Genomic DNA, 25,101 nt, shown 5'->3' with positions numbered 1-25,101 from the left:
AAACGCGAGTTAAGAAATCATAGCTGAAATCAAGACGGGATACGATCATTGGCTCCGCATGTAATGAGAAGGCAAGATAAGCGATAACTGTTAACAGTAAAGGAGTGAGTTGCAAGAGAAGTGAGAAGCGCAGCGTGGGACGCCAGGAAGTTACGTGGGCTGATATTATAGAGTTTGCGCCGATAAAATGGCCACAGCTGGCACAGGACAGGGTTAATTGGAGGGTACATTAGAGAGGATGTAGTGTACGTAGTTAGTGTGATGATGATGACTCATTTACGGAATGCCACCAATAATAACTAAGACACTACCACAAAACGTTTGGCGAAAGGTGAGTGCTGATACAATGAAAAAAATAAATGAAATACTAACGTCAAAGAATTGCTGCAGGTCGTCTAGCATTTCTTCCTGTGGAAGGAAAAATGTAGCAATGAACTTTTTGGCAGCTCAACACTTTGTTCTTCTTGGCACACGCAATCAACTTACAGAATTTGTTCCGCAGACACCTAACCTTCGGTCAAGGCACTGTTGAAGAAAATAGAATGTGAAGCCACGCTTAACGCCCCGATATTTCTCTTGGCACTTACCTCTGAAAGGTCTCCAACGCTTGGGAGGAGGACATTGTCGCATTGAGCTATGCACGGAACGAGAATTTTCACTCAACTACGAGAAATACACAATATCGAGTGCACGGCTTGAGCTTGCACGCTAAACCACCTTAGGTATAACCAAAGACATAATTTAAAATCTAGCCGCTATCGAGCGATTAGTACTGAACTCACGGCCAATATGCTTCTGTTAGTGAAGAAAGATCGCCAGACCCAAATTCCCTCACAGTCCTATGGATCATTACAGCTTAAGTCGGCTAGTATGCTCTTCAACACGAGTCACCAAACAGTACGCAGCTTCTGGACGTACTTTGAAAATCTTACTTCTCGGGAACAGTTGTGAACGTAATAGCTATTATCAATTAGTTCATGAGCTTTTAAGGTGGCGTCCGATAACTCCACACGTAACTATTTTGTTCCTAAAACGACAAACCGAGAAGGCACAGATACATTCATTTCTTTTAAGGAAATGCAGCATAAATTGTTTGAAGCTAACAAATAGTGCACATATTTATACTGATGGAACAAGTAAGCTGAAAAACACTGGTTCTTCGTGCATGCGAGGACTATCCTTCCTAATAGGTGAAAGGTTGAAACGCTTGCCATCTGGCCCTTCGCAATTCTAACAAACAGGTTTCTTTAATTCCGTAATGCAGCATTGTTATTCAGGACATGGTGGAAGAAGGCAGTCCGGTGAGCTTAGACGCGCGCTAAAAAAGACGGTAGTTATTGACAGCGAGAAGCGCTAAGGAAAACTTTGTGGTCCTAGACACAATGGAGTCTGCTCTTATGAACCTATATCAAGTACCTATTAGGAGAAACAACAAAAACTGCTCGTACTCACCATAGGATCCCACAAGTGCTGATGCAAGAATTAGGCATCTGATGACAACGTTTTGATGGCGCATGGTTGTGCTTGCACTAATTAGTAACTTGTGGAACAGCGAACACGATTCCCGTTTGTACAGAAGCTTTCAAAGAGCCGTTTTGGACCTCTTCTGGCTCAGCAGCGGAGAGGTTTTTCTCTCAAACCACATATTTTTTTGTTTCGTCTAAAGGAAGCATCCATATAAAACGACTGCTTTTGTCAGCAGCTCCACAAAGCAAATAGCCACGTTTGCCGAGTCCTTGGACCAGCCACGTCAGAGCTTTGGCAGGAGACGGCAGTTGTCACGAGAGACGCGAAATTTCCACCACAAGGCACGCCTCCACGGGCTTTCAGGGTTGAAGCGTTTTGTACGTATTTGCTTTAGAATGGGATTCTGCGTGCAAAGCTTCTGCCTTGCACACTTCCTTCGGATCACTTGCTGTGTCAAGAACCCTCGTGTTTTTCGTTATGACGCACAGGAAGCGCGGTGTAGAAAACAAGTTGAGTGTTGTGTATCGCTTCACTGTCTTCTGCGTATCCATAAGGCTTAGCGTTGTTCAATAAATAGAGACCTAGTACTGAACGAAAGTGCCTAAACCTAAAGGCAACGTATTTGCATTCAGTTCGAATTATGTTGAAGAAAGAAAATCTTGTAAAACGCTATGTTGTCAGTTTCCATTTCATCTTCCGGGGGAGAGAGAATAACTTTAAAAAGGTGGCTACCTTTATTGTGAATGGGATCCCTTGCCCGAGACTGCAATGTCTTCGGCAAGAACCTAAACCTGCCGGAGTAGGTACGTAACTGGGAACCCACGTCTAAAGATTCCTAAACCAATGTTGCAAAAGAATTCTCTTCCTCTAGTTTTTAGGGTACAAAATGCATATCTTATCACTGCGCGTCAAAAGCGAATAGTAATGCCTGCCTAGCTGTACGGCAAAGCGAAGCTAGTAAGGTGTTTAACATCCCTGCTCTTCTTATCACTGACAAGTGACATGCCAGCAAAAAGAAGACAGGTTGAAATGCTCTAAAAACGCAAAGAACGCACGGGACGAGCTTAAAAAGTATGTGTCAAGGGTTACGTTCGGGGACAACGTCAGGTAACACTTCCTGTATTTTTTGCGCGTTGTTGTTGGCCTTGTTTACACAAACGTGATGCCTTCAGAGCCAGCGGTTTAAAATACGACGCGAAATCGCAGGGTTCAGCACAATAGCCGGCTGTGCTTCAGAGCTCGTAGAACGATATCCCTTTAAAAAAATTCTTTAGACAATTTATAAACTGTCGGTAGACATTTGTCGATAAAGTTTTATAGACAGCGTATGGAAAATCTATAGATTTGTGGCCATACATTTTATTAGTCTTTTGTATATGGCTACGAACAGGCCAAAGAGAATGGCAATAGGAAAACAATGGAGTCTATAAGAAGTTGATAGGAAGTTCATAGACCCCTTTTGTAAGAGATCGTTTTTACTTTACGGATTGTGAGAACAAGTAAAAACGGGCACGTTTATGGCGTCTAGAGTCATTGCAAGAGGGATGACGCGCGACAGCACCGCAGCCGTTGTCCACATTGAAACACTATCCTTGGCCACCGTTTCGGTTACCTGCAATATATGACGAGAGCATAATACATGCCAGAAAAGAGAACGTCGAAATGGGTCGTAAGCGGCTAAAAAAATTTCGTCGTCCTAATCATCATCGAGACACAAGTTAAGGCTATAATGAGAATTCCACCGGTTTTCCAAAAGGCCAATTAACCCTTCAATAGTGTCTGCTCTTTTCTTTCGCCAATCAACTCTGTGACATGGGCGAGCGGTTTCGCATAATCGGGCCCTTCGTTTTCGGGTTTTATTTTTTCAAAATTCGAGGTGTAAAAATGAGTTTTGTTTCCCGTGTTTATGTTTGGGGAGATATCGGGCTTTTGCAGAAATTACTAAGGAATTCAGGGATTTTTCGAGTTGTATTCCCACACGAAAAAAAATATAATGAAGAGCACAGGAAATGGCTGATTTGCAGAAATCGCGATCGGCAGACGCTGCTCCTACACTCACTTTTCTCTTAATGAAAAGAGCTTTCCCTGGTTGTGCCAAGACCAGATATGGGCATGCATTCGGCATCAGCAACGAAAGACTCTTCCTCTAGCTAGCAGGGAGTTGGGAAATACTGACACCAACCAATAATTTATTTTCAACCCAACGTTTGGAGATTCTTCAGGGTAGACTAAGAGGCGGCGAGCAAGCACCAGCAAGGACCAGGCTCACATGCCATATCACCTCATCTGGCGCAGGCGGGGCATACCACGTGACGTGCGCCACGGAGTCACGCGGTTTCGTGGACGGCGCTGTGCGCGCGCCGCGGGCCCGAGGTTTTCGCACTGCGCGAGAAATGACCAAACTTTGTTCAGCCGCAGCGGCACGGGTGACCGCGCTTTAGAAATGCTTAAAATTAATATGCCTGTTGCATATGACTGGTTAGAAACGTAATTGCAATCAGGCGAGTATCTGTAACGTTCAAAAATTGAACTATTGTAATTTAGTTAGTCACCTTACCAGTTAACATGGTTCATCTGTTTTCTGGTGTTCGTGGACAGTTGTTACTTTGTCGAAAGAAGTGTCTCTTTGCCTGAAAAACCTGTTCTTAAAGATTAGTCACCGGCTTTCCGGAAACACCCAGCGTATATCTCATAGATATATGCATTGTATCCTATAGAGCACGGCTTTACAATTTGGAGATTAATTTCTTAATCCACATTTAGAAGAGAAATCTACTCCCGGGTTCTGTGACACGCCTAAGCAATTGGCTCCAAACTAATTTCTGCCACTTTAGGTATGTCTTCAAATGTCAACACGTGGATGCTGCTTCATTTTTGCAGTTCTCTCAAGAAGGGGCGTCACTACAATTACATTTAATCTTGAGACGCCATAACCTGATCCATAATAAAAAAAGACTATTCACCATCATTGTCATTATTTGAACACTCATAAATAATATACTGGCAACACATTCTTAAACTTTAATGCTGGTATCATGAAGGACCTACATATAAGGCACAGATATCACTCTTTTATTCTGTTTCATATCAGTTTTCTTGAACAGAATCATCTTGAAGATATCGAAGTGTTTCTCGAAAACATATCTTCAACACAGTCCGGGTCTTGTGATAAAATATATCTTCTTACTTTCATACCGTCGCGGCGATGAGTAAAAAGACACTTTCTTGAGTACACCTTTCGAAGTGATTTAACGGCGGTCCGTCATAGAAACGGCGTCACTGAAGGTTCCCTCCTGGAAATAAATTGAAAGAGCTCATCAATTATTCTTCGCGTATAAATGCTGTTTGTCATGCAGCCCCAAACTGACAGAGCGCATTAGCGCGCTGCACTTCGAAACAGAGATAAGCGTGGCTTAACAGAACACCAACTGGAACCCTGCATTCCAAATTACAATAAAATTTTAATTTCTCGAAAAGGTTTTTTACATGTTCTCGAAATCGGTGATCGATATCATCGCTTTTAGAAGTTTCCAAAGTTGTCTTGAAACTGTAAAGTTACTTTGCACATCAGAACAGTGATACGACTGCATAAACAGGTCTGAAGTTGTTATATTCGCACTATAATTCGCAAGAGCAAATAAATGCCTTCTTTTCATGACGTTCACTCTGTACGCACCAGAAATCAGTGTGCCATACCAAAACTCTGTGGTGCCACATGAACATGAAAAAAACTTCAAGCAGGCACTTAAGATGACTTACGCGCTGTAATGCGAAAGCATTTATGCTTGCATTATGGCACCCTCTGCTGGGTCAGCGTCGTACATTGCGAGAGGGATTTTCAGTGGGTGCCGCATGATGGCGCTACGACACGCCCAGCAAGAGCTGAATTTACCGGAAATTTACCCTGTTAATTGCAACATCTGTAATTTATATGTTCATAATTACTCATGTACAATACGCTTCTAAAACAATTCTGCATTCACTAGACGCGCCTTTTCAGCCAGAAACGTCGAATTATCGTGGCGCAGCGGGACCGTCGCCGTCTCGCATGCCTCAGGCCCGGGTTCGAGTCGCGCCTAGACCCCACTTTTCTACTCTTATTTTACTTCATTGTCAGTCTGTGTCTTGTTGGATTATCCATTGGATTATAATATGGCTTCTCGGAATATGGATTGGCTTGTTGGAATCGTCCCCGTCTCGCACGCCGCAGGCCCGGGTTCTATTCCTGCCTAGACCCCAGTTTTCTTTCCTTATTTCACTTCATTGACATTCCGTGCCTTGTTGGCTTATAGATTGGATTATGGTCTTGCTTGTCGGATTATGGATTGACTGGTTGGATGGGTATGGATTGGATTGTGGATTGGCTATGGGTTCGTGAAAGTATGACACATCCTCTCCACGCCACTCATGAGGCGATAAATGCATTCACATTGATACACCACGCGGCTTCATGATAGTTGACAACCCAAGCATCATGATAGTTCTAGAACAGTGGCATGAACGAGCTAACAGCTATGGAGTGAACTCTTCTTACTGAGTCGCTTTTAAAAGTTTGAACACCTTTTTCTACAGCCTAGTCTATTTTACAAATTTATTTAGAATCACGCTCACTTCCAACAATTATGACAGTGGCGAGGATTCCCTTTGTTGCATCCGAAGCTCGGAGTAACATAATCAATGGTTCGACGAAAGTTCGTCTGGTCAGGCATTTTATTAAAGAAAAAGGAATGCTGTCACTGACCATGTCATGAAATTCAAGACGTTTCAGAACCTCGTACGGGTTTCTTGTCCCGCTCAGTGATCAACTCAGTGATCCGCTCAGTGTCCCGCTCAGTGATCAACTCAGTGATTCGCTCAGTGAGCGGGACAAGAAACCCGTACGAGGTTCCGAAACGTATTGAATTTCATGACATGGTCAGTGACCGCATTCCTTTTTCTTTAAGCTCGCAGTAAGTGGCCCACCTATATAAGCCAAGAATGCAAAAACACGCAAAAGTGGCGTTTATTTATTTAAAAATTCTGTTATAATCAGTTGATTCTTCAAAGATAACCCTACCGCGGCGCTTTCCAGGATGTCTGAGCTCGATAATGTTTTCTCTGGAAACTCTTACTGACGACAAGTTGCTTCGGGAACGCGACATTACTAGTCGCTGTTGAAGCGCTCGCGGCAAGAAGTGGTAGATCAGCCTCCTCGTCTGCGATCCTCATCGAAGTTGGAAGGATGCAGTGTAACATCTAGCGCAGCGCACGTGCGCGCTGAACGTACTGTCTGTCCGCTGCCTGTAGGTGACAGCAGCACTTAAATGTAACTTCTCAGGTGACGCGCGCCCCGTGACGGGCAGGGCTAGTAAGGCGTAGCATGACTGGAGTCGAAACCTTTCCAATCATTGGTTGATCACCGAATGTGTGCAATAGTTTCGCTTTCAACTCGGTAACCCTGCCTCGCGCCTTCCACGTTTCTGCATTCACCGCAGACGCCCTGCCCAGCCACGGCACTATGAGGACACTGATTGACCTTGTACGCCACCGGCGCTGACTCCAACAGCAGTTAAATGTAGTCTCAATGCCGCCTTTTTTATCACTTCTTGAGGTCGTCACGCTCTTTGGAGGGAAGCCGAAGGAAATGGCGGGGAGAGGGGGGGGGGGGATAGATTGTGAGACGCTGTTTGGCTTCTGTGTTAGCGGAACACGTTTGTTTTTTGACTGCGGGAACGAGCTTACGGTGCCTCCGCATTTGCTCTAACCAAGTAGAGCGGCAGCGTTGGTTTTAGCTTAGATGCAGTTCCATCGCCTTAATACTTATTTTGACTGTAGCATCATCTGCGGTACTTTAGTGGAGCGGGAAGTATTTCCTTCTTTCGGACTCACCTACTTTATGTAGCATCGCCCTCGTTCGTAATATGCCAGCGTTCGTTATAATGGCGTCATTATAAGTGTGCTCGCTTTTTCTCTAATGGCCTGGTATACAATGAAGGTAAAGTAGAACATGGACACAAGCAACACAGTGTCTGGTTTATTACCCTTTGTTCTCTAATTCCTTGGTACTGATGTCAAGCTGTCACAAATTAGCTCCTCGTTGGCACTTTTCCGATATCTCCTTCGGGTCTTTGTGAAAAGGACATCAATTAAAGGGGCACTAAAGGAAAATATGCAACTAAGCAATAAGGGTAGATTATTCGTCGTGAACACTAGCTACTTTTTTCTGCGCGGAAAGGCGTCGTTGTTGTGAACACTGTGAACACTCACAACGCAACAAACCCACGAGAGCGTAGACGAGAATACGCTACACCAGAAAATTGCAATTCAAAGTCCCAAACCCTTCCACAATCAGGCCGCTGGCAAAAACTGAGCACAGTTACACTGATTTATATGACGTATTGGCAATGAAGCTCTCTGACTGACCAGATAGATACGCTCCTAGCAAATACCGGAAACGCGGCCGGAAACCGGAACTAGCCTGTCGACCGAGTCAGCTGTAACGGCAGCAAGGTGCATGACGTGCAAAACACCTCAGCCTCCCCCCCCCCCCCTCCCCCTTTAAAAGCAGATGTTATCCGCTGCATCGCGTGCTGTTGGCTCGTTCCAACGCGCTCGTACGGTAGATATAGCTCCGTGGGAGTCAGACAGCAGGGGAGGTTATCGAGGAGAGTCGCAGACTACACATTTTCGAACGCCTGCACCCTGCACAAAGTAGCCAATTCCACGGTTTAATTCAGAACGAAACTGCTTCATCAGCCGCGTAGCGAGCAGACACAGCAATAATGCCGTTTAGAGTTTGCGGTTCTGAACTGGCTGCGTACAACCGCCACACGAAGCCTATGTGCACCGAATGCTAGTCAGAAGATTCAGCACTCGTTTTTGCGTCTGAACTTTCTCTCCATCGCCTGTTTCGCAACGTATTAATTATATGACTCGTGAAATTTAGGCTCCGCCCGCCAAGCTGATTTCCTCGTATATCGAGCATGCTATAAAGAACGGAGGTAGCCTAAAAACAGTGAAGAGGAAACTAGGCATAGGTAAAAACCAGATGTATACATTAAGAGACAAGCAGGGCAATGTCATTAGCAATATGGATAAGATAGTTAACGTAGCCGAAGAGTTCTACACAGACCTGTACAGTAGCCAATGTAATCAGAGCGCTAATGAGAAAGACAGCAGTGCACAGCAATGCGTCATCCCGCCAGTAACGAAAGATGAAGTAAAGAAAGCCTTAGAAGTAATGAAAAGGGGAAAAGCAGCTGGGGAGGATCAGGTAACAGCAGATCTGTTGAAGAATGGAGGGGACATCGTGCTAGAAAAACTAGCCACCCTGTATACGCAATGCCTTATGACCTCGACTGTACCAGAAGCTTGGAAGAATGCAAACATTATCTTAATTCATAAGAAGGGAGACGCCAAGGACTTGAAAAATTACAGGCCGATCAGCTTACTATCCGTTGCCTACAAAGTATTTACTAAGGTAATCGCTAATAGAGTCAGGGCAACGTTAGACTTTAATCAACCAAATGATCAGGCAGGCTTTCGTAAAGGATATTCCACAATAGATCATATTCACACTATCAATCAGGTGATAGAGAAATGCGCAGAATATAACCAACCTCTATATATAGCTTTCATTGATTACGAGAAAGCATTCGACTCAGTGGAAACCTCAGCAGTCATACAGGCATTGCGTAATCAGGGGGTAGAAGAGCCTTATGTCAAAATACTGGAAGATATATATAGCAACTGCACAGCTACTATAGTCCTCCATAAAGTCAGCAATAAAATTCCAATAAGGAAGGGCATCAGGCAAGGAGACACAATCTCGTCAATGCTGTTCACCGCATGTTTGCAGGAGGTATTTCGAGGCCTGAATTGGGAACATTTGGGAATAAGAATAAATGGAGAATACCTAAATAATCTCAGATTTGCTGATGACATTGCCTTGCTGAGTCACTCAGGAGGTGAACTGCAAATCATGATCAACGAGTTAGACAGGCAGAGCAGATCGATGGGTCTAAAAATTAACATGCAGAAAACCAAGGTAATGTTCAACAGCCTAGCAAGGGAACAACAGTTCACAATTGGCAGCGAGAGCCTAGAAATTGTGCCGGAATACGTCTACTTAGGGCAGGTAGTGACAGCTGATCCGGATCATGAGAGGGAGATAACTAGAAGGATAAGAATGGGGTGGAGCGCATATGGCAAATTCTCGCAGATCATGAGCGGCAGTTTACCAATTTCCCTCAAGAGGAAAGTGTACAACAGTAATCTTACCGGTACTCACCTACGGGGCAGAAACGTGGAGGCTAACGAAAAGAGTTCAGCTTAAGTTAAGGACAACGCAGCGAGCCATGGAAAGAAAAATGATAGGTGTAACGTTAAGAGATCGGAAGCGGGCCGAGTGGGTGAGGGAACAAACACGGGTTAATGACATCCTAGTCGAAATCAAGAGAAAGAAATGGGCTTGGGCAGGGCATGTAATGCGAAGGCAAGATAACCGCTGGTCTTTAAGGGCAACGGAGTGGATTCCAAGAGAAAGTAAGCGTAGCAGGGGGCGGCAGAAGGTTAGATGGGCGGATGAGATTAAGAAGTTTGCAGGCAAAGGGTGGATGCAGCTGGCAAAGGATAGGGTTAATTGGAGAGACATGGGAGAGGCCTTTGCCCTGCAGTGGGTGTAGTAAGGCTGATGATGATGATGATGATGATGATGATGATGATGATGATGATGATGAAAATCCCCAGTAGACACGTCACAGCCGCATTTGCACGAATCCATGAGTGGCGGCGCCATGAGTTTTTCACTTTCACGCACTTTTATGACCCATATAAGCCGATTAGCGTTGATTTCAGCAATAATTACAAATTGTATACCTCCTGACGCTAGCCTGTCAGCCTAGCTTGACATATTTACCCTTTAGTGTTCGTTTAAGGTGACCCATATTTCTTCTGCTATACGGATTCTCTGACTGTGGCCTCCATGTTTCTAGAGCGAATGTTTCAGCCACACGTCTCATAAGGCATGAAGGAAAAAACCGCTCACATTCGAGATAGGCGCCAGAGAGCAGGACCAGCAGGACGACCATGATGATCAGCAGACTCACAATGACAACACCCATTAAGTGCAGAACTTGCACTGGATAGCCGTCTACGTCTTTCCGCATGGTAGCCTGAGATGTGAAAAAGAAAACGAAAATGAAGCTCGCAAGCTTATCCATGCTGTCCTTGGATCATCCTGCTGCAATGAATGATGCAAAGTAACTCATTATTCGCAAAAGTATTATCTGATTGCGCTTCTGACAAAGAAGGAGTTGTGGAGAGCTATGTATCTTTAGAAGCTGAAATCTACGCTTCTAAATATATGGATGCTAAACTGGCGTCAGGTGTGCTATGACCTTTATGATGAGCTGGATATCGTACGCAAACCCGTGTATTGCAGCGTTAGATTTATGAAGGATGTTGCCTCATTCACAATGTTCAGCGACCACACAGGTACAGACATACGTCGTGAGCAATATGAGAAAGAACAAAGTTAGAGCAATCGTTTATTCATTACTCCAAATTATATTTTCGCGTTATCAGTCTAGTTTTCCTCCGTATAATACACAACTGCTGTGTATTTAATACAGATTACAAAATTACAAATAAAAAAATTAGGGCAGCACTTGTCACCTTACGTGCGTCGAAGTGAAAGCCTTTCGGTCGCCGTCGTGGCGGAGTGGAAGCGTCTCGAACGCCAAAGGGCCTGGTTCGATTCCTGGCCTAGAACCCTGTTTTCTTTTATTCACAGCGCTGATGACGTCATTTGATTGACAGGTGAGGCGGACAGTTTCTGAGGACGCACAAATACTGCGCACACTGATGAGGCAAGTAGTAAGGCTTTAGTTACTGGATGTAACGGACGCCGGAGAGATCCAAGGCCACTAGTATGAGCCATTAAAGCCTTAATAAAATTTGTAATTTTGTGCAAGAATGTTGTTCCCTCTCATATTGCTCATGGCTGCACTAGGTCACCCATTATGAAAGAGAACACGGAAGCACGTGGCCTGCGCGCTTCGCAAAGCATTGCCACCGAAAGCCAGCTATAATGGGCGGCACCAGGTGCATGTAAGGAAAGAGCAGGCGGCTGTGATTTCTGCGCATGCACATGCGCCTTTGCCGCCGATTCTCGTCGGCTCTGGGCGGCAGGGCTCTGCGAAGCGGACAGGCAAGGCCCTCCCGTGTTCCCTTTCATACTCAGCGACCTTATACAGTGGTGAGCAGCCCCGTCTAGAGCGCGCCGACGGTGTTCTGCGGAGCAATTAAGCGCAATCTAACGATAGACTCTGGGTTTGAGGTTTGCGTCCCGTACGCATGCGCGGCCAACACAAAGCGGTACCTGCTCGTGGGTTCTCGGCCTCAGTTTCACTCACTGCTTGCACTTCACGCTGTCAGGGCCGCGCTGAATGACCTGCAACAGCGGCCGCAAAACTACCGCGTTTCGCGCGTATCACGAGACGGCTAGGCAAGCAAGTGCAAGTGATACGGGTGATCACGCGTTTCAAACACGTCTAAGAGGGCGAGAATCTGGCCTAGTTGGTTGCTCGGTGTCTGTTTTCGTCTTGTCTGTATAAAGTTAGCGCGTTGCCATCACGCACCATGCGTTGCTGGCGTATTGTTTCATGCGTATTTGCACTGTGTTATCAGCTACAAAGAACCCCGCATTTAGCATTTGTACAGATCAAAAAACTTGTATGTAGAAGCGCGCGATCATCCGCCATCACTCGCGCTTTCTTGCCTGGCCGTCTCGTTAATTACACTCGTGAAACACTGCGGCATGGCGACACCCTGGCCACCGTCACAAATGCAGGCAGAGCGGCCTTGGCGGCCCGAAACGAACTCTCAAGGCGGGGCCTGGACAAGAAAGCGCTGAGCAGGCATCCCTCTGTTTTTGCCACGCATGCGCACGGGACGCATAACTCAAGCCCAGAGCCTAACGTTAGATGGCGCTGACTTGCTCCGCAGGGCACCGTCGGCGCGCTCTAGACAGGACTGCTCACCACTGTACATGCGCTAAAGAAAATCACAAGTGTGGAACAGGACTAAACTGATTTTTGCACAGGTGCACGTGTACACCTAAGTGGAAGACTAAAAGTGAGCGGACATAGTAGCGCGGAACCGGCAGAGTAAAAAGTAACCGTATAATGAATCGCATGCTCAGAAAATTGGAAATTAAAGACCTGTAGCAGTGTATGATTCAGGCGCCCTCAGGGCTCAACAAAAACTCTTCAATAATGCGAATGAGCACTGATTGCATTTTAGAAGAGTCGCTCATCGGCTGAAATACTAGCACACAGGGTATTCCCTCTACAGTAAGTGACGCAGCCTTAGGTATGGGCGTTGTATGTTGTAACCAAAAAATTGGTGGTGGCTGAGCTCTGGTTAAACCTGGAGTGACGCAATAGCTGCAGCTGGCCGAAGGGAACTTGGTCAGTCAAATTGCAAAGTCAGTCTTTCGCCGCTCCGTTTCGCTGGGTGTTCCTTCTTCATCTTCGTCCCACTTGACACGGCGCATGCGCACAGCTGTGGCAGCTCGGTTTCACCGATGCACCGCGCCGCCGGCAGCAACAGCTGCTCCGCACCACGTGGCAAGTCACGTGACCAACCACGTGATCAGCCACGGTGCTGCGCCGCTGGCAGCTGCTCCACACCACGTGACCAACGACGTGACAGCGTAGCGTCGCAGGCACAGGGTGGCGCGTAGCCACAGGGTGGCGGCGCCGCCACCGCCACGGCGCCGCCACGCTGAAGGCTCGAAATGCTACAGTAATGTAGCTATCGCTACAAAACTAAAAAACTCTCACATTGTGCTTTCCAGTTAAGATGCTTTCGCGAAGGGAACGCGCTGCGCGCACGGTAAAGTATTGTGGCTGGTAATAACTTTCCCTCTAGCTAGCTAGATATTGATTTCGCTTTAGAAGACTCGAACAAAAATAAGTTCGCGCTGTGGCGTGTTAAGCTGCTAGCCACTAAAGTAGCCACCCTCCGAGACCTTCCCGTGCAGCCACCTTCAACATACTCAAGGCGAGAACAACCACCTTTACGAGATGCTTCATCACGTGGAAACCAGGCCATGCAGATGTCAAAGAGAACCAACGTGCTGACGCCAACACCCGAGCATACACCCACCGGGAGACACAGTCACTAGACGCTATGGAGTCCTCTTGGAACACCAACGAGACCTACCACCAGGGGGACCTACCCCCATCCAGACAAAAACCTTAGTAGAGAGCAGTCGGTTGTCTGGAGACAACTGCAGACTAATGTATACCCCAACCTCAGTTTACTAAGCAATTTCTATCCTTCAACATAGTTGTATGACAGCAAAAGCCCGCTCTGCGGGGAACACTCAACGCTTCATCACGTTACATGGGCCTGTCATAAAACGCAGGCAGCGCCAGTAAACAACACACCAACACCGGAGCAGTGGGAGGCTGCGCTGTCCTGCTCGAAGCCGGAAGAACAGCTCAAGCTGATCGACAGGTCTCGCAAGACTGCAAAGGCCACTGGGGCCCTGTACTGAGGGACCCGCCTACGCCGCGAGAACCCTCCTTAACAGTAAAATATTTCGTTCATTGTCCATTCCTCTGCTCTCGTCACGGCATGTGGCGTTTCGGTTTGCTACTATACCTGCCAGCACCTGCGTAACACGCCACCTAACGATGCTAGCCACCCCCCCGGGATCTTCCCTCGGCAACCACCTTCCAGGTGGCGTGTCGCTCTGGACAAACTGCTATGCCGACGACGACTACCACGCGGATTGCAGGAACGGGTGCCCAAGAGCTTCTCTGTAAGTTCTGGAATACCAAAATGACTGTTTCGATTTGACTCCTTAAAACTACAAAGGGGATGGACCAGACCAGTAACGACGCTATTTACCTGCCGTTTCCTCCTCTGTCTTTCTCCGTAGGTGCGCTTGTTGAGATACGCTGAATCGTTCGTCACAGCGAGCACCTGGTTTAAACCTATGGAGCTCCTTCTTCTTCTTTACCTCGGTAAACATTCGTGACACGGTTCTTCCTATTCGTAAACGAGCGCTTCCACGCAATCTCACTCGTTTGCTACTTTAAAATTCAGGGGGCACTTTGGCGACCTAAAGGGCGGTGAGGCGAAAGTTTTAGCGCGGTGTTCCTGCTTGTGTCACTGATATGTGGTTAAGAGGTTTCTGGAGAACTACATATGGCGTTCGCAGGAAGTAGCGAAGTAGGAAAGGGACATTTATTCAAATGAGGTTTTCTTCGGCTTTGCCAAAGCATGTTATTTCCACTGTAGACGGGATGCGATAGAGTGCAAGTAGAGTTTTGAAGGAAGTCATCTTTGCTTTCCGGTTTCTAAATGCTCGGTTCAGTTTGAAATACCTTTCAAGTGTTACGCGTAAGAAATGGCTAAAAGATTTGCTTGACTTTGTCTTCCCGAGCCAATATATCGATCTCTGTATAGTAGAGGCCAAGAAAGAAATTTTTTTTAAAAAGAGTAAGGAAAATGGTGGTGCCAGCGGGTGTGAAGACGTTTTTCTTCAAGTTGCACACTGGTACGTTGCCGGTTAAAACATAGATGGAGGAGAAGGGATTGTTTTTACCATGGGGTGCTGAATGCTTGTGTCACAAATCAGAGTCAATAGAACAAGTCTTTGTTGATTGCTGGGATGCGCTGCTCTTTTCGCACGTGCTCCAGCGTACAATAAAGAAAGGCTTACCCTTGACGCCGTATGGGATATGATTCCTGGACGTAGAGCCGGATCTTTATAAATACGATGGAATTTTCCTTCTTGGCCTACACAGCATTTGGCTAAGCAGGATGGCTGTACGACACTGCGATGAAGATGCGCGGTCTGTCCGAGATTACTTCGAAGGAAACATATTTAAGCTGCGTGAAGTCTAGAAGGAGCTATGTTTTGGAGATGAATTTATCGAGTTGATGGGAGAGGTGTTCCTAGAAACAATTGATTTTCTCAAGCGAGTGAGACGCATGTCCGCTCTTGATGTTTGTGAGTGCAGCGCAGAACATTTTTGTGATCTGTTGTAAGCTGCCAAAAGAGGCAATAAAAACAAAAAAAAAGCAGGAAGTAGCGTAGTCGTTAGCACGCTCGGCTGCTGAATGGAAGAGTGGTGGTTCGAATCCCGCCGTGCACCGGAATTTTTTTTTCGTATCGAGGTTAATTTACTAATCGATGTAATTAGTCATTTTTTCTGACACATGATACAGCAGTTATGTATTTTTTTTTACACCAAGACCATACACCACGCAAATCGTTTAGCGTTGGTCGTGAGTGGGTGTTACCTCTTAGCTATTATTTTTAGACAGTTCTGGGCCAGAATCGCTTTTATAGAAGCTCTCAGACGAATTGAGAAGCGAAGCCTTAAGTTCGGAGGGCTCTATACCGTGCAGAGAACGGAATCTATGGCAGCTCCTGTCGGCACCCTTCTCTATGGCGCTTTTTAGTGCGAGACCACTAGTACGCCCACCAACACCGCCCATGGATCTTTTCTCGATCTCTCCTCTGCCGTTTCCAAGCAACAGCGACGCCAAGTTAAACAGAAATAGTCCAATTCCCAGCGGCTGGAACAGATCAGTTTCGCAGGTCGCTGCGCGAGAGCACCAGGTTATCGGAGAAGCCGAACACGCCTCGCTCGTGTTATACTGAAGCACACACTTGCGCTGTGCATCGCACGTCGTCGTCTTCATCAACTTCAATCTGCGTATCGAATAGATAAGATCAGCGTAACCTCGATCAGAGCTTAAGTCGCTACACGTGCCGACGATGCATCGAAGCAGAACAATCAGCCAACAAGGCCGATCACACGCTTTCGCACTTATTGCTCGAATTAACTTTATCAAAACGCTACCAATTTTTTTTTCCTGCTTTCTTATTCGCCTTTCCCTTACCCTTTTCCTCATCACGTGCCTCACGTGCCCACCGAATATGACTGCTACCACGCCTTTTCTTTCCACGAGAATTTTTATTTCGCGCGGAATCTCCGATCACGAATGTGGCCAGCAACACGGCCAGCTTCGCGTACTTGAGTGTGTTCCTTGATGTCGTTCAAGGTCAGGTAACGCCTCAAAGCCGCCCAGCAGTAGTCGTTCAGGTCGTGCAGTTGCAGGCGGCCGTCTTCGAGGGGGTGGCACACGACCCGCTGCCTGACCACCCCCGAGAGTCGCATGAACATGTCCATGGGCTGCAAGCGGACCAATGCCAGGCGAATCATGCCAGCGGCCTCGTCTTTGCTGACCGATGCCAGCTGGGCGACCTTTTCCACCAACGCTGAGTGTTTGGCCACACATTCCAGGGCGTAGGCGCAGCACCTGCAGGGAGGGTGAAAACCTGCTACAGCCAAACCTGAAAGCAGAACTCCTTCACATACGGGAAATAAGCAGGAGGAGGAGGAGAAATTATTTATTGTTGCACTGTATTCTATTGGGAATGGGAGGAGGAGATGATTGCTGCGTTGGGTTGCAGTCCCTATTCCGGGACGCCACTGGCCGCCGCTTCTGCCCGTGCTCTTTGGACCAGGGTCCGCTGGGCCTCCTAGCTGGACAGGGCCGCATCCCAGTCCTCCCTAGTTGGCTGATTTATAAAGGCCAAATGTGTAGTGCACTGGAAGGCCCACACCATGGGGCATAAGCCAGGATACTGCACGCAGAATTTGCACCTGCCCCTGAATGAAGCATGGCGGGATTTAAGAAAGACCCGGTTTGGAGCCATCTAAGGGTGCGCTCATCGGTTCTCTCGAGACCCTTGGCGGATCCCGGGAGTACGCTTCTGCAGCTGCGTAGAAGGTTTGCAATATCCGCGTAAGAGATCATCGGGACTGGTATGCAATATCTGCCCCTCGAGATCTCACAACTGGGCGACTTTATGAGCCGATATCTGTGTGTGTGCTTTTGAATTACCCTTGTTCGCCTTTGAGTCACTGGATGAAGACTTCCTGAGGGGCGAGTTGGTGCATGATGAAATGAACGGCGGCGCAAACAAGGACACTAACCAGAAAGAGACGCCACATGCGCACACCACCAACTGGTAGAGTTGGAGTTGGTGGTGTGCGCATGTGGCGTCTCTTTCTTGTCAACGTCCTTGTTTGCGCCGCCGTTCATTTCATGATGAAGACTTCCTTTAGAACATACAGCGCTATGAAACTGTCACCTATTTCATCCACAATAAAGGTTATCATTAAATAAACTCTTTCTAAGAATTCAGCGAACTTAAATTTATCGAATTTGTGACTCTTGCAGTAGAAACAAAGGAAATCTTTTTGTGTTAGCATTTGAAATCGTGACGTAATCGTGATGTAATCTCCGATTAAAGCCGTGCCAGTGCTCTGGCTCGTCTGCACTGCAGAGCGCCATGAAGGATGCGCACGAGGACGTCATTGTGGGGCAGTGCAATCATAAGGCAGGACCGCATACTGAAAAGAAGACATCAAACCCAATCGCTGGTAAATCCTATAGTGCGTTTTTTCGCGCCATTCAACATGTCACGGACACTGGAAAGGGGCATAAACACTGGAGCTCTGCACTGTTACTCCATGACGTCATCACCGAGCTGCTTCACATGAATTCGGTGACAAGCCTCTGCATCTTCGAGTGGGTTAAAGGCAATCACGTCAAGTTTTGAAGTGCTAGCCCAAATAAAATCAAAACTGGCAATTACCTACAATCGTCCTACATATTAATCGTTTTAAAGTGCACTGACGTAGAACAGTACACGGTCCTCTTGAATTTCGCCTCCATCGAAATTCGACCGCCGCGGCCGGGATCGAACCTACGTCTTTCGGGTCAGCAAGTGAGCACCATAACCACTGAGCCACCGCGGCGGTAGACTGAACTACTGTTAAGCCTATGAGTTTCGGAACTGCCTGTCTTTCCTGTGTCGAAATAATGTTACGAGGAAAACATCTGGAATGGCATGTCAGCCTTAAAGCCATCGTGGTGGTTCAGTAGTTATGGCACTCGGTTGCTGACCCGAAAGATGTGGGTTCGGTCCCGGCCGTGGTGGTTGAATTTCGATGAAAGCGAAATTCTAGAGGCCCGTGTACTGTGCTTTATCAGTGCGTGCACGTTAAAGAACCCCAGGTGATCGAAATCTCCGGAGCCCTACACTACGGCGTCCCTCATAGTCTGAATCGCTTATATAAACCTTATATAAAGTGACGAGTTTTTTCGAAGCTACCCAAGCTTTGCTTATTTCCAAGCACGATTAGCACACGGCGCAGCCTTGGACGTGCGTACCTGTCGGACCTCACGCCGATGACGAACACAGCAGCGAGCTCGACAAGGTCACAGTTCCGACGTGTTACTTCCCACACAGCATACCAGGCCTGGAACGATGGGGAGTTCCGTATCGCCGGGGCCATGAAGTTGACGCGCAGGAGGTTGTAGTTCTCCGCGATATTCCCGGACAAGCGCCGAAAAAACACGTTCACTTTATGCGAGCTTTCACCGGAAAACTCTGCACTACGGAAAACTGTGTTCAGCTTGACTGCATCCGCCAGACTCTCGATGTCTTCATCTTTAATGTAAGCTGCGGCGACGAAAATTTCTTTCAGGCTTTTGTTCTCTAGAAAAGATGAAACGACGATTTTCCACGAACAGTTTGGAACATTGCCCGGCGCTTCGCCCCACGTTGTGGTCAGGCGTAGTTTCTGAAGCGAAGTCGCCGTTTTGATGCACTGGCTAAGATCCGTGGCTAGAGAATCATCGAGATCAACAGCCGGAATCCGCAGCAGTAAGCTTGTGATGTGGTCTAGCGACGGCATTTGCTGCAAAGCTCGGCAGATGTCGCGTTTCGTACACTGCCTGCGCAGTCCATGAACCTCTGAGAAGGCTTGACACTTCGGTGAGTTTTTGTGATCTCCAACAAAGTAGCTGCCAGCTTCAATGGCTACCTTCTTTTCGGCGCCGGCCTCACGTATTAACCTGTACAGTTCCGCTAGACAGTAATGGTCGCGGGAGACCACTTTCACGGTCACTTTTCTCAGGTTCTCGTTTCGGGCCGCAGCTGCGAAAACCATCTCCCACTCCACCATCGACAACATGTGAAAATACAGCGATATCTCCTCCAGTGTCTTGTTCTGTACGAACGCCAACAGCCACCAGGGGTTGACTGTCGAGAATCTCAAATCATCCGGCTTTCTATCTGACGACATGCTGAGACAACGAAGAGCCGAATTCTGCTTGAAAATCTTGCCTATAATCGGGGAGGTTTCTTGGCCCAGGAGCAAATTTCCTAGTCTCACTCTGGTGATTGTTCTGCTTTCTGATAAGCCTTCCAGGATCCACAGCCACCAACTTTCGCGCTCGTAGTAAGTCGCTTCCAGAGGACTGACGCTAAACGTCGCTAACGTGGTACTGCTCTTTAGATACTCGGCAAACTCGGCGCGGTTAAGCAGTGAAACCTCTGCGTTGTACGGCTCGCACATTGAGAGCTCCTTCAGAGTGTTGTTTTCGCGCAACGCGGCCAAGAAATCCTCGGCTTCCTCTTCGGTTATTCGTAGCGCTCCAATAATGAGCACCGTCAGAGACGTGGTCGTCCGTAGAAGAGTCGCCAGTGCAGAGGACAGGGCGGCCGGGAGCGACGAGTAGCACTCGAGTCGTTCCAGGCGCACGCAAGACGAGATCAGCGCGCTAAGCTTCTCGTGCTTGTGACTTCGGCAGAAGGTGATCTTGAGGGTCTTCAGCCACTTGTTCTCGCCGAAGGCATCGCAGAAGAGATGGTCGTACGGGTGGGACACCTTGTCATAGACATCCCAGAAGAGGAATTCCAGGGTGTCTAGGCACTGGTGCGTTTTGAAGAGCCAGCTGAGGAGGTAGTTAGCCTTCTGCCAATCCATCAAGTCTTCTACCGTGGGCAGGCATCGGCGGCCGTGACCGAGGCTTACAAGCGAAAGCTGGCCGTTTTTTCCAGAGGACGCTCGAAGCTCGTAGTGAATGCAGTAGAAAACCTCGTTCCACACGGGCAAGTGGTCGAATATCTGGCAGGTTCGGTCCTTAGCTGCCGTGCAGGGCAGTTCAGCGTCGATGGGAGATGCGGTGTACCAACTGCTGGTGTATCGCAGACGGGTCAACCATTTGGGCGGCTCCGCTGAGTCGCAGCTGAGGGCCCAGTGCGCAGACGGTCCCGTGCTCGCCATTCGCGAACTGCGTAAAGATTAGTGGATTAAATGATGCATGTTAGCGAAATTGAAGGAGAAAGCTTATCTCGCGTGCCGCAGCGACAGAACATAATAAGCAATTAAGAGTTTCGCCTGTGGGCCATCAACTCAGTGGTTATTTTCTCCGGCGCGTAGTGAGTGCAAGCGCTGTAGATACCCCACAAATACTAACCAGTGTCCTGTAGTGAGAGGTAGATAGCGCCTGGGGATGTTCTAACTGCTACTCCTCGAAGTGTCATGTACAATAAAAAAAGGCCAAGCGGAAATTTGGGCCAGTTAGTGGAAGGCAAAGAATTAAGTACTTAATAGTGCATGTACGGGACGGAATAAGAAGTAAGCTGCGTCTGTGTCTCTTGCTTACTGAACTCCGTCCTTGTGCGGTTTCGTACACACTTCTTTAAACAAAAGCTTGTGCTCTAGAAAAAAAAAAAAGGTCTGTACTCTTTTTTCGCACCCAACTAATTTTTCGCACCCGACATTCACAAATTAAGAGCATGTCTGCTGTGAGAGGCATGTAATTGTCATATGAATTTATGATGCGCAAGAAATATTGTTATGCTTGTGGTTTTCACCAACTCATCATCGTTACCATGATCAGCCTGTGTCCAGCCGCTCCAGGACAAGGGCCGCTTCCGTATCTCTCCAACTGGCCTTTTCCGGGACAAGCCGCGGCATTCGCGTAATGACCGAGGATACTTCAGTATCATGCATAAGTCAAGAAACTCATGGTGCGTGTAATTAGTGCGCGTTTTTTATATGTGCTGTTCATCTGTACCCCCGCCGCGGTGGCTCAGTGGTTAGGGCGCTCGGCTACTGATCCGGAGTTCCCGGGTTCGAACCCGACCGCGGCGGCTGCGTTTCGATGGAGGCGAACCGCTAAGGTGCCTGTGTGTTGTGCGATGTCAGTGCACGTTAAAGATCCCCAGGTGGTCGAAATTATTCCGGAGCCCTCCACTACGGCATCTCTTTCTTCCTTTCTTCTTTCACTCCCTCCTTTATCCCTTTCCATACGGCGCAGTTGAGGTGTCCAACGATATATGAGACAGATACTGCGCCATTCCCTTTCCCCAAAACCTAATTATTATTATTATGTTCATCCATACTTCAATCTCTTCCTTCACAGGTACAGTCCAAGTGACCAGGGGTAATTGGGGTCAATGCTTTGCTAATGCCTCACTAAAACATCCATACAGACGCCTATGGAGTAGAGCTTCCGGAAGACATTTCGGAAGATTTGCCGGCGTCTTACGACTGCGCGTCTCAGCTGATCTCTGATAACTCGTATACAGACGCTCGCAGATTGTTAGATGTCGTCTGAAGGCCCAAACACAAGGCAGCGTTTCTTTTGCGTCACGTCATCGTCTCGTCTACCGGCGTTGTCGCTAGGCGGCCGCAGGAGAGCGCAATCAAACACATGATGGCATACGAACTGGCGTCGCCACACGGGAGTGTCAGATATCATGAATAAAGCCCCTCAATTATCGCCTATCCTAATCGTCCTATTCATCGGCGACGGGAACCCACTATGTGGAGAATGGAAAGCATTGTGCGGGAACAGAAGCAGCGCGTCTCCCTTCGAGAGACGAGAGTAACGGGCCGCACCAGTGGCAAGTACAGCAGCGGCGCGGGTTAATACGTAAATCGCTCTCAATGCGTGGATATTCATTGATCCCCACCAGTCTCCACGTGCGGGGTATTTCCGGTGCCGAAGTTGCAACGTCGCCTCGCTTCAAGCGCCAGAATTTCGCCACCGGCGACGCCGGTAGCTGAGACACTGACGCGACGCCGAAGGAACACTGCCTTGTGATCGGGCCTTTACACCACACATTCCTCCTGATGAGGACTGCTATGAACAAAAATCGGCAGTGACTCAACTTGGCTAAACCTAGAATTCAGCACAAAAAAAAAGGACGCTTGCTAAGCGTCTGAGGCTTGTCCATGGCAGCTCCACTGCTTATGCAGCTGCTGCTGCTGCTGTTGCTGATAGGAAGAAAGAAAAGGAAAGTGCGCGGGCCTGCCTACTGGCTCAGACCGAACCACGCTCGCTGCCGCGCGCTGAAACTAGGAGACGTAAAGGATAGGAGAGCAAAGATAGAAATGACGGCAACTAAATTTAGAAACAGCAAAATACCTTTCCGGAAAGCATTTTCGGATCTTTAAGGCATGGAGGCGTCTAACACTGCTGCCAAGCAACACAGCCTCTTTTCATGTCGAAAATAAGTGACGCTTGGCATAAATGGACCATAGCAAAAACGAACCTACGAGCGGAGCTATTCTGGACGCCATAGCGTTAAGTCCTATATGGAGGCCACGTTTGCCCCTCTGCATTAACAAAAGACACTGTAGAATGTTACCGCGCACGTAACTGCACAAGGAAGCATGAGGAATGTGCCATTAGCAAGCGTTGTGCCCCTCCAAATTTTATGGAATGTGCTGTTCCTTTTAAAAGCCGCAGCCTCAAATCGCTACATTTCCATGGCACATACGACTGTGAAATAACATTGTCACATCAAAAGGAATTCGCAAAAAAAAATCCACCGCGGTGGCTCAGAGATTAGGGCACTCGGCTACTGATCCGGAGTTCCGGATTCGAACCCGACCGCGGCGGCTGCGTTTTTATGGAGGAAAAACGCTAAGGCGCCCGTGTGCTGTGTGATGTCAGTGCACGTTAAAGATCCCCAGGTAGTCGAAATTATTCCGGAGCCCTCCACTGCGGCACCTCTTTCTTCCTTTCTTCTTTCGCGCCGTCCTTTACACCTTCCCTTACGGCGTGGTTCAGGTGTCCAACGATTTATGAGACAGATACTGCGCGATTTCCTTTCCTCCCCAAAAAAACTATTATTATTACCCCTTTCCCGCCTGGAGGAGCACGTCATGCTTACTCAGCTGCGCCATTCATCGTTCCCTTTGAACTACGAGCTAACAGCCTCTGCACATTTAAAGCGAAAACTATACTGCTCCCTTCCGCAGTTTCTTCACCATATGCTCCGTGTGCACGCGTTTGACCTTGAACTAACCTTGAACCACGTGACAGCTATGACGTCACTCAGCTGCCGTTGCCGCCGACACCGAGCGCTGGCCTTTGTTTCTATAGGCCGTCTGCGTTCTTTGCGTTAACTGGCGTTAACGTTGACAGCGCTCTAGACTCCGATGATTTTGAGGAAAGAAAGGGCGCATAACCGGCTCCCTGGATCAGTGGGCACCCCAATCGCGCTTTGAGGCACGTGACGGTGGTGAGAGAGTTGTGGGCTGCAATCATTAGCGCTAACAACGTTGTGGCAGACAGGCGGCACTGCAGCTATAGGCCGCAGCGTTCATTGAGAGCAACCTCTCGCGATCAACCAGTGACTGCCACCTGTCATGGTGGCATGGTGGGCGTGCTGCCTATCCCGTGTGCGGATTGCGCTCAACGTTATAGACGCCAAGCTGCGTCTACTTGCCTGATACACCGCAGCTTACGCTAACTAGGTTCAGCTGTATTTAAACCGCAGCTATTTTTTTTAACCACCGGCCAGCAAAAGGGCGAACGGGCTTCTCGCGTGAGTGCTAAAAGGCTAAGCAATGCGCTGTCGTCGTACCAACCTAAGCCCCTCAGCGAAACGCTAAAATCACAACTACGAGACAAGTACTCCGTTCATCTCATTTGTGAGATGGCATATGCGGTTTAGTCGAAGCTACACATCGTCTAAGAGATGCCTTTGTGAAGGGCTCGTGGCTAAATTCAACTACCGAGAGTTTTCCACGTTCACTGATCAGGCACAGCCCAAAAGTGTTTTCCGATTTGGCCTTTATCTATATGCGGCGGCCATAGCGGAAATCTCATCCAGTGTCTTTGGTCTCCGCAGCCGAAGGAACTAAGCCACCCTAGTGGGTTAAGCCAATCAGTGATAACTGTGACAATACAAAGGTTCTTTTCGGCTAATCACGTTGGATGTACCAAAGGTATCACACCAGGTGCCCCAAAAAAACGAGTACTCACACAAGTCGCAGAACGTCCGTTCTCTGTCTTCAGGGTAGAGCGTCCAGTTGCTCGAACGCTGGCCCCGATAGCACAACTTCGTTTTTGTCGTCCTATAGCATCATACTCTTCGGTTCGAATCACGAGCTGCAGTCGCGAGACAAAAGATTCGATTTCAAGCACGGTCACGAGCCACTCGCGCAGGTACGGAGGCGTCACCTGGCGCTTGACACCAGTTTACCCTCTTCTTTGGGCTCTCCTCACTGGACCCTGGCCAATCCCCCGTCGTCGGTGTGTGCCATGCCACGAAGGCAACAACAACAACAACACGCAGTGTGGCTAAGGAGACCTGGCATTCGGTTTCCGATCATGAGCATCAGGTCACGTGGTCGAATTCAGGGCGCAGCCACCGTTTCTGCAGAGGGGTTAAGTGCAAAAACTCCCGTGATCTGTGAGGTGTTAGTTCAGGTTAAAAGCATTTAACGGTGATTACACCTTTGCTAA

General features: G+C 48.0%; 2 protein-coding genes across 2 annotated transcripts in view; one reads left to right on the top strand and one right to left on the bottom strand.

Moving 5' to 3' along the window:
* Positions 1-25,101, top strand: part of LOC144100831 (uncharacterized) — a 45,403-nt gene that overhangs the window by 2,460 nt on the left and 17,842 nt on the right. The window lies entirely within an intron of this gene.
* Positions 16,449-24,692, bottom strand: LOC144101467 (uncharacterized). The gene is made up of 3 exons (XM_077634651.1): positions 24,619-24,692; positions 18,718-20,625; positions 16,449-16,794 (listed from the first exon to the last, which is right to left on the bottom strand). Exons 2-3 carry the CDS (start codon positions 20,616-20,618, stop codon positions 16,449-16,451), a joined length of 2,247 nt encoding a protein of 748 aa, XP_077490777.1. The 5' UTR covers positions 20,619-20,625; positions 24,619-24,692.

The sequence above is a fragment of the Amblyomma americanum genome, chromosome 8, assembly GCF_052857255.1.
Source record: "Amblyomma americanum isolate KBUSLIRL-KWMA chromosome 8, ASM5285725v1, whole genome shotgun sequence".
Lineage (NCBI taxonomy): Eukaryota > Metazoa > Arthropoda > Arachnida > Ixodida > Ixodidae > Amblyomma > Amblyomma americanum.
The sequence above is the reverse complement of the archived record's forward strand: the minus strand, read 5'-3'. Positions and strand labels throughout refer to the sequence as shown.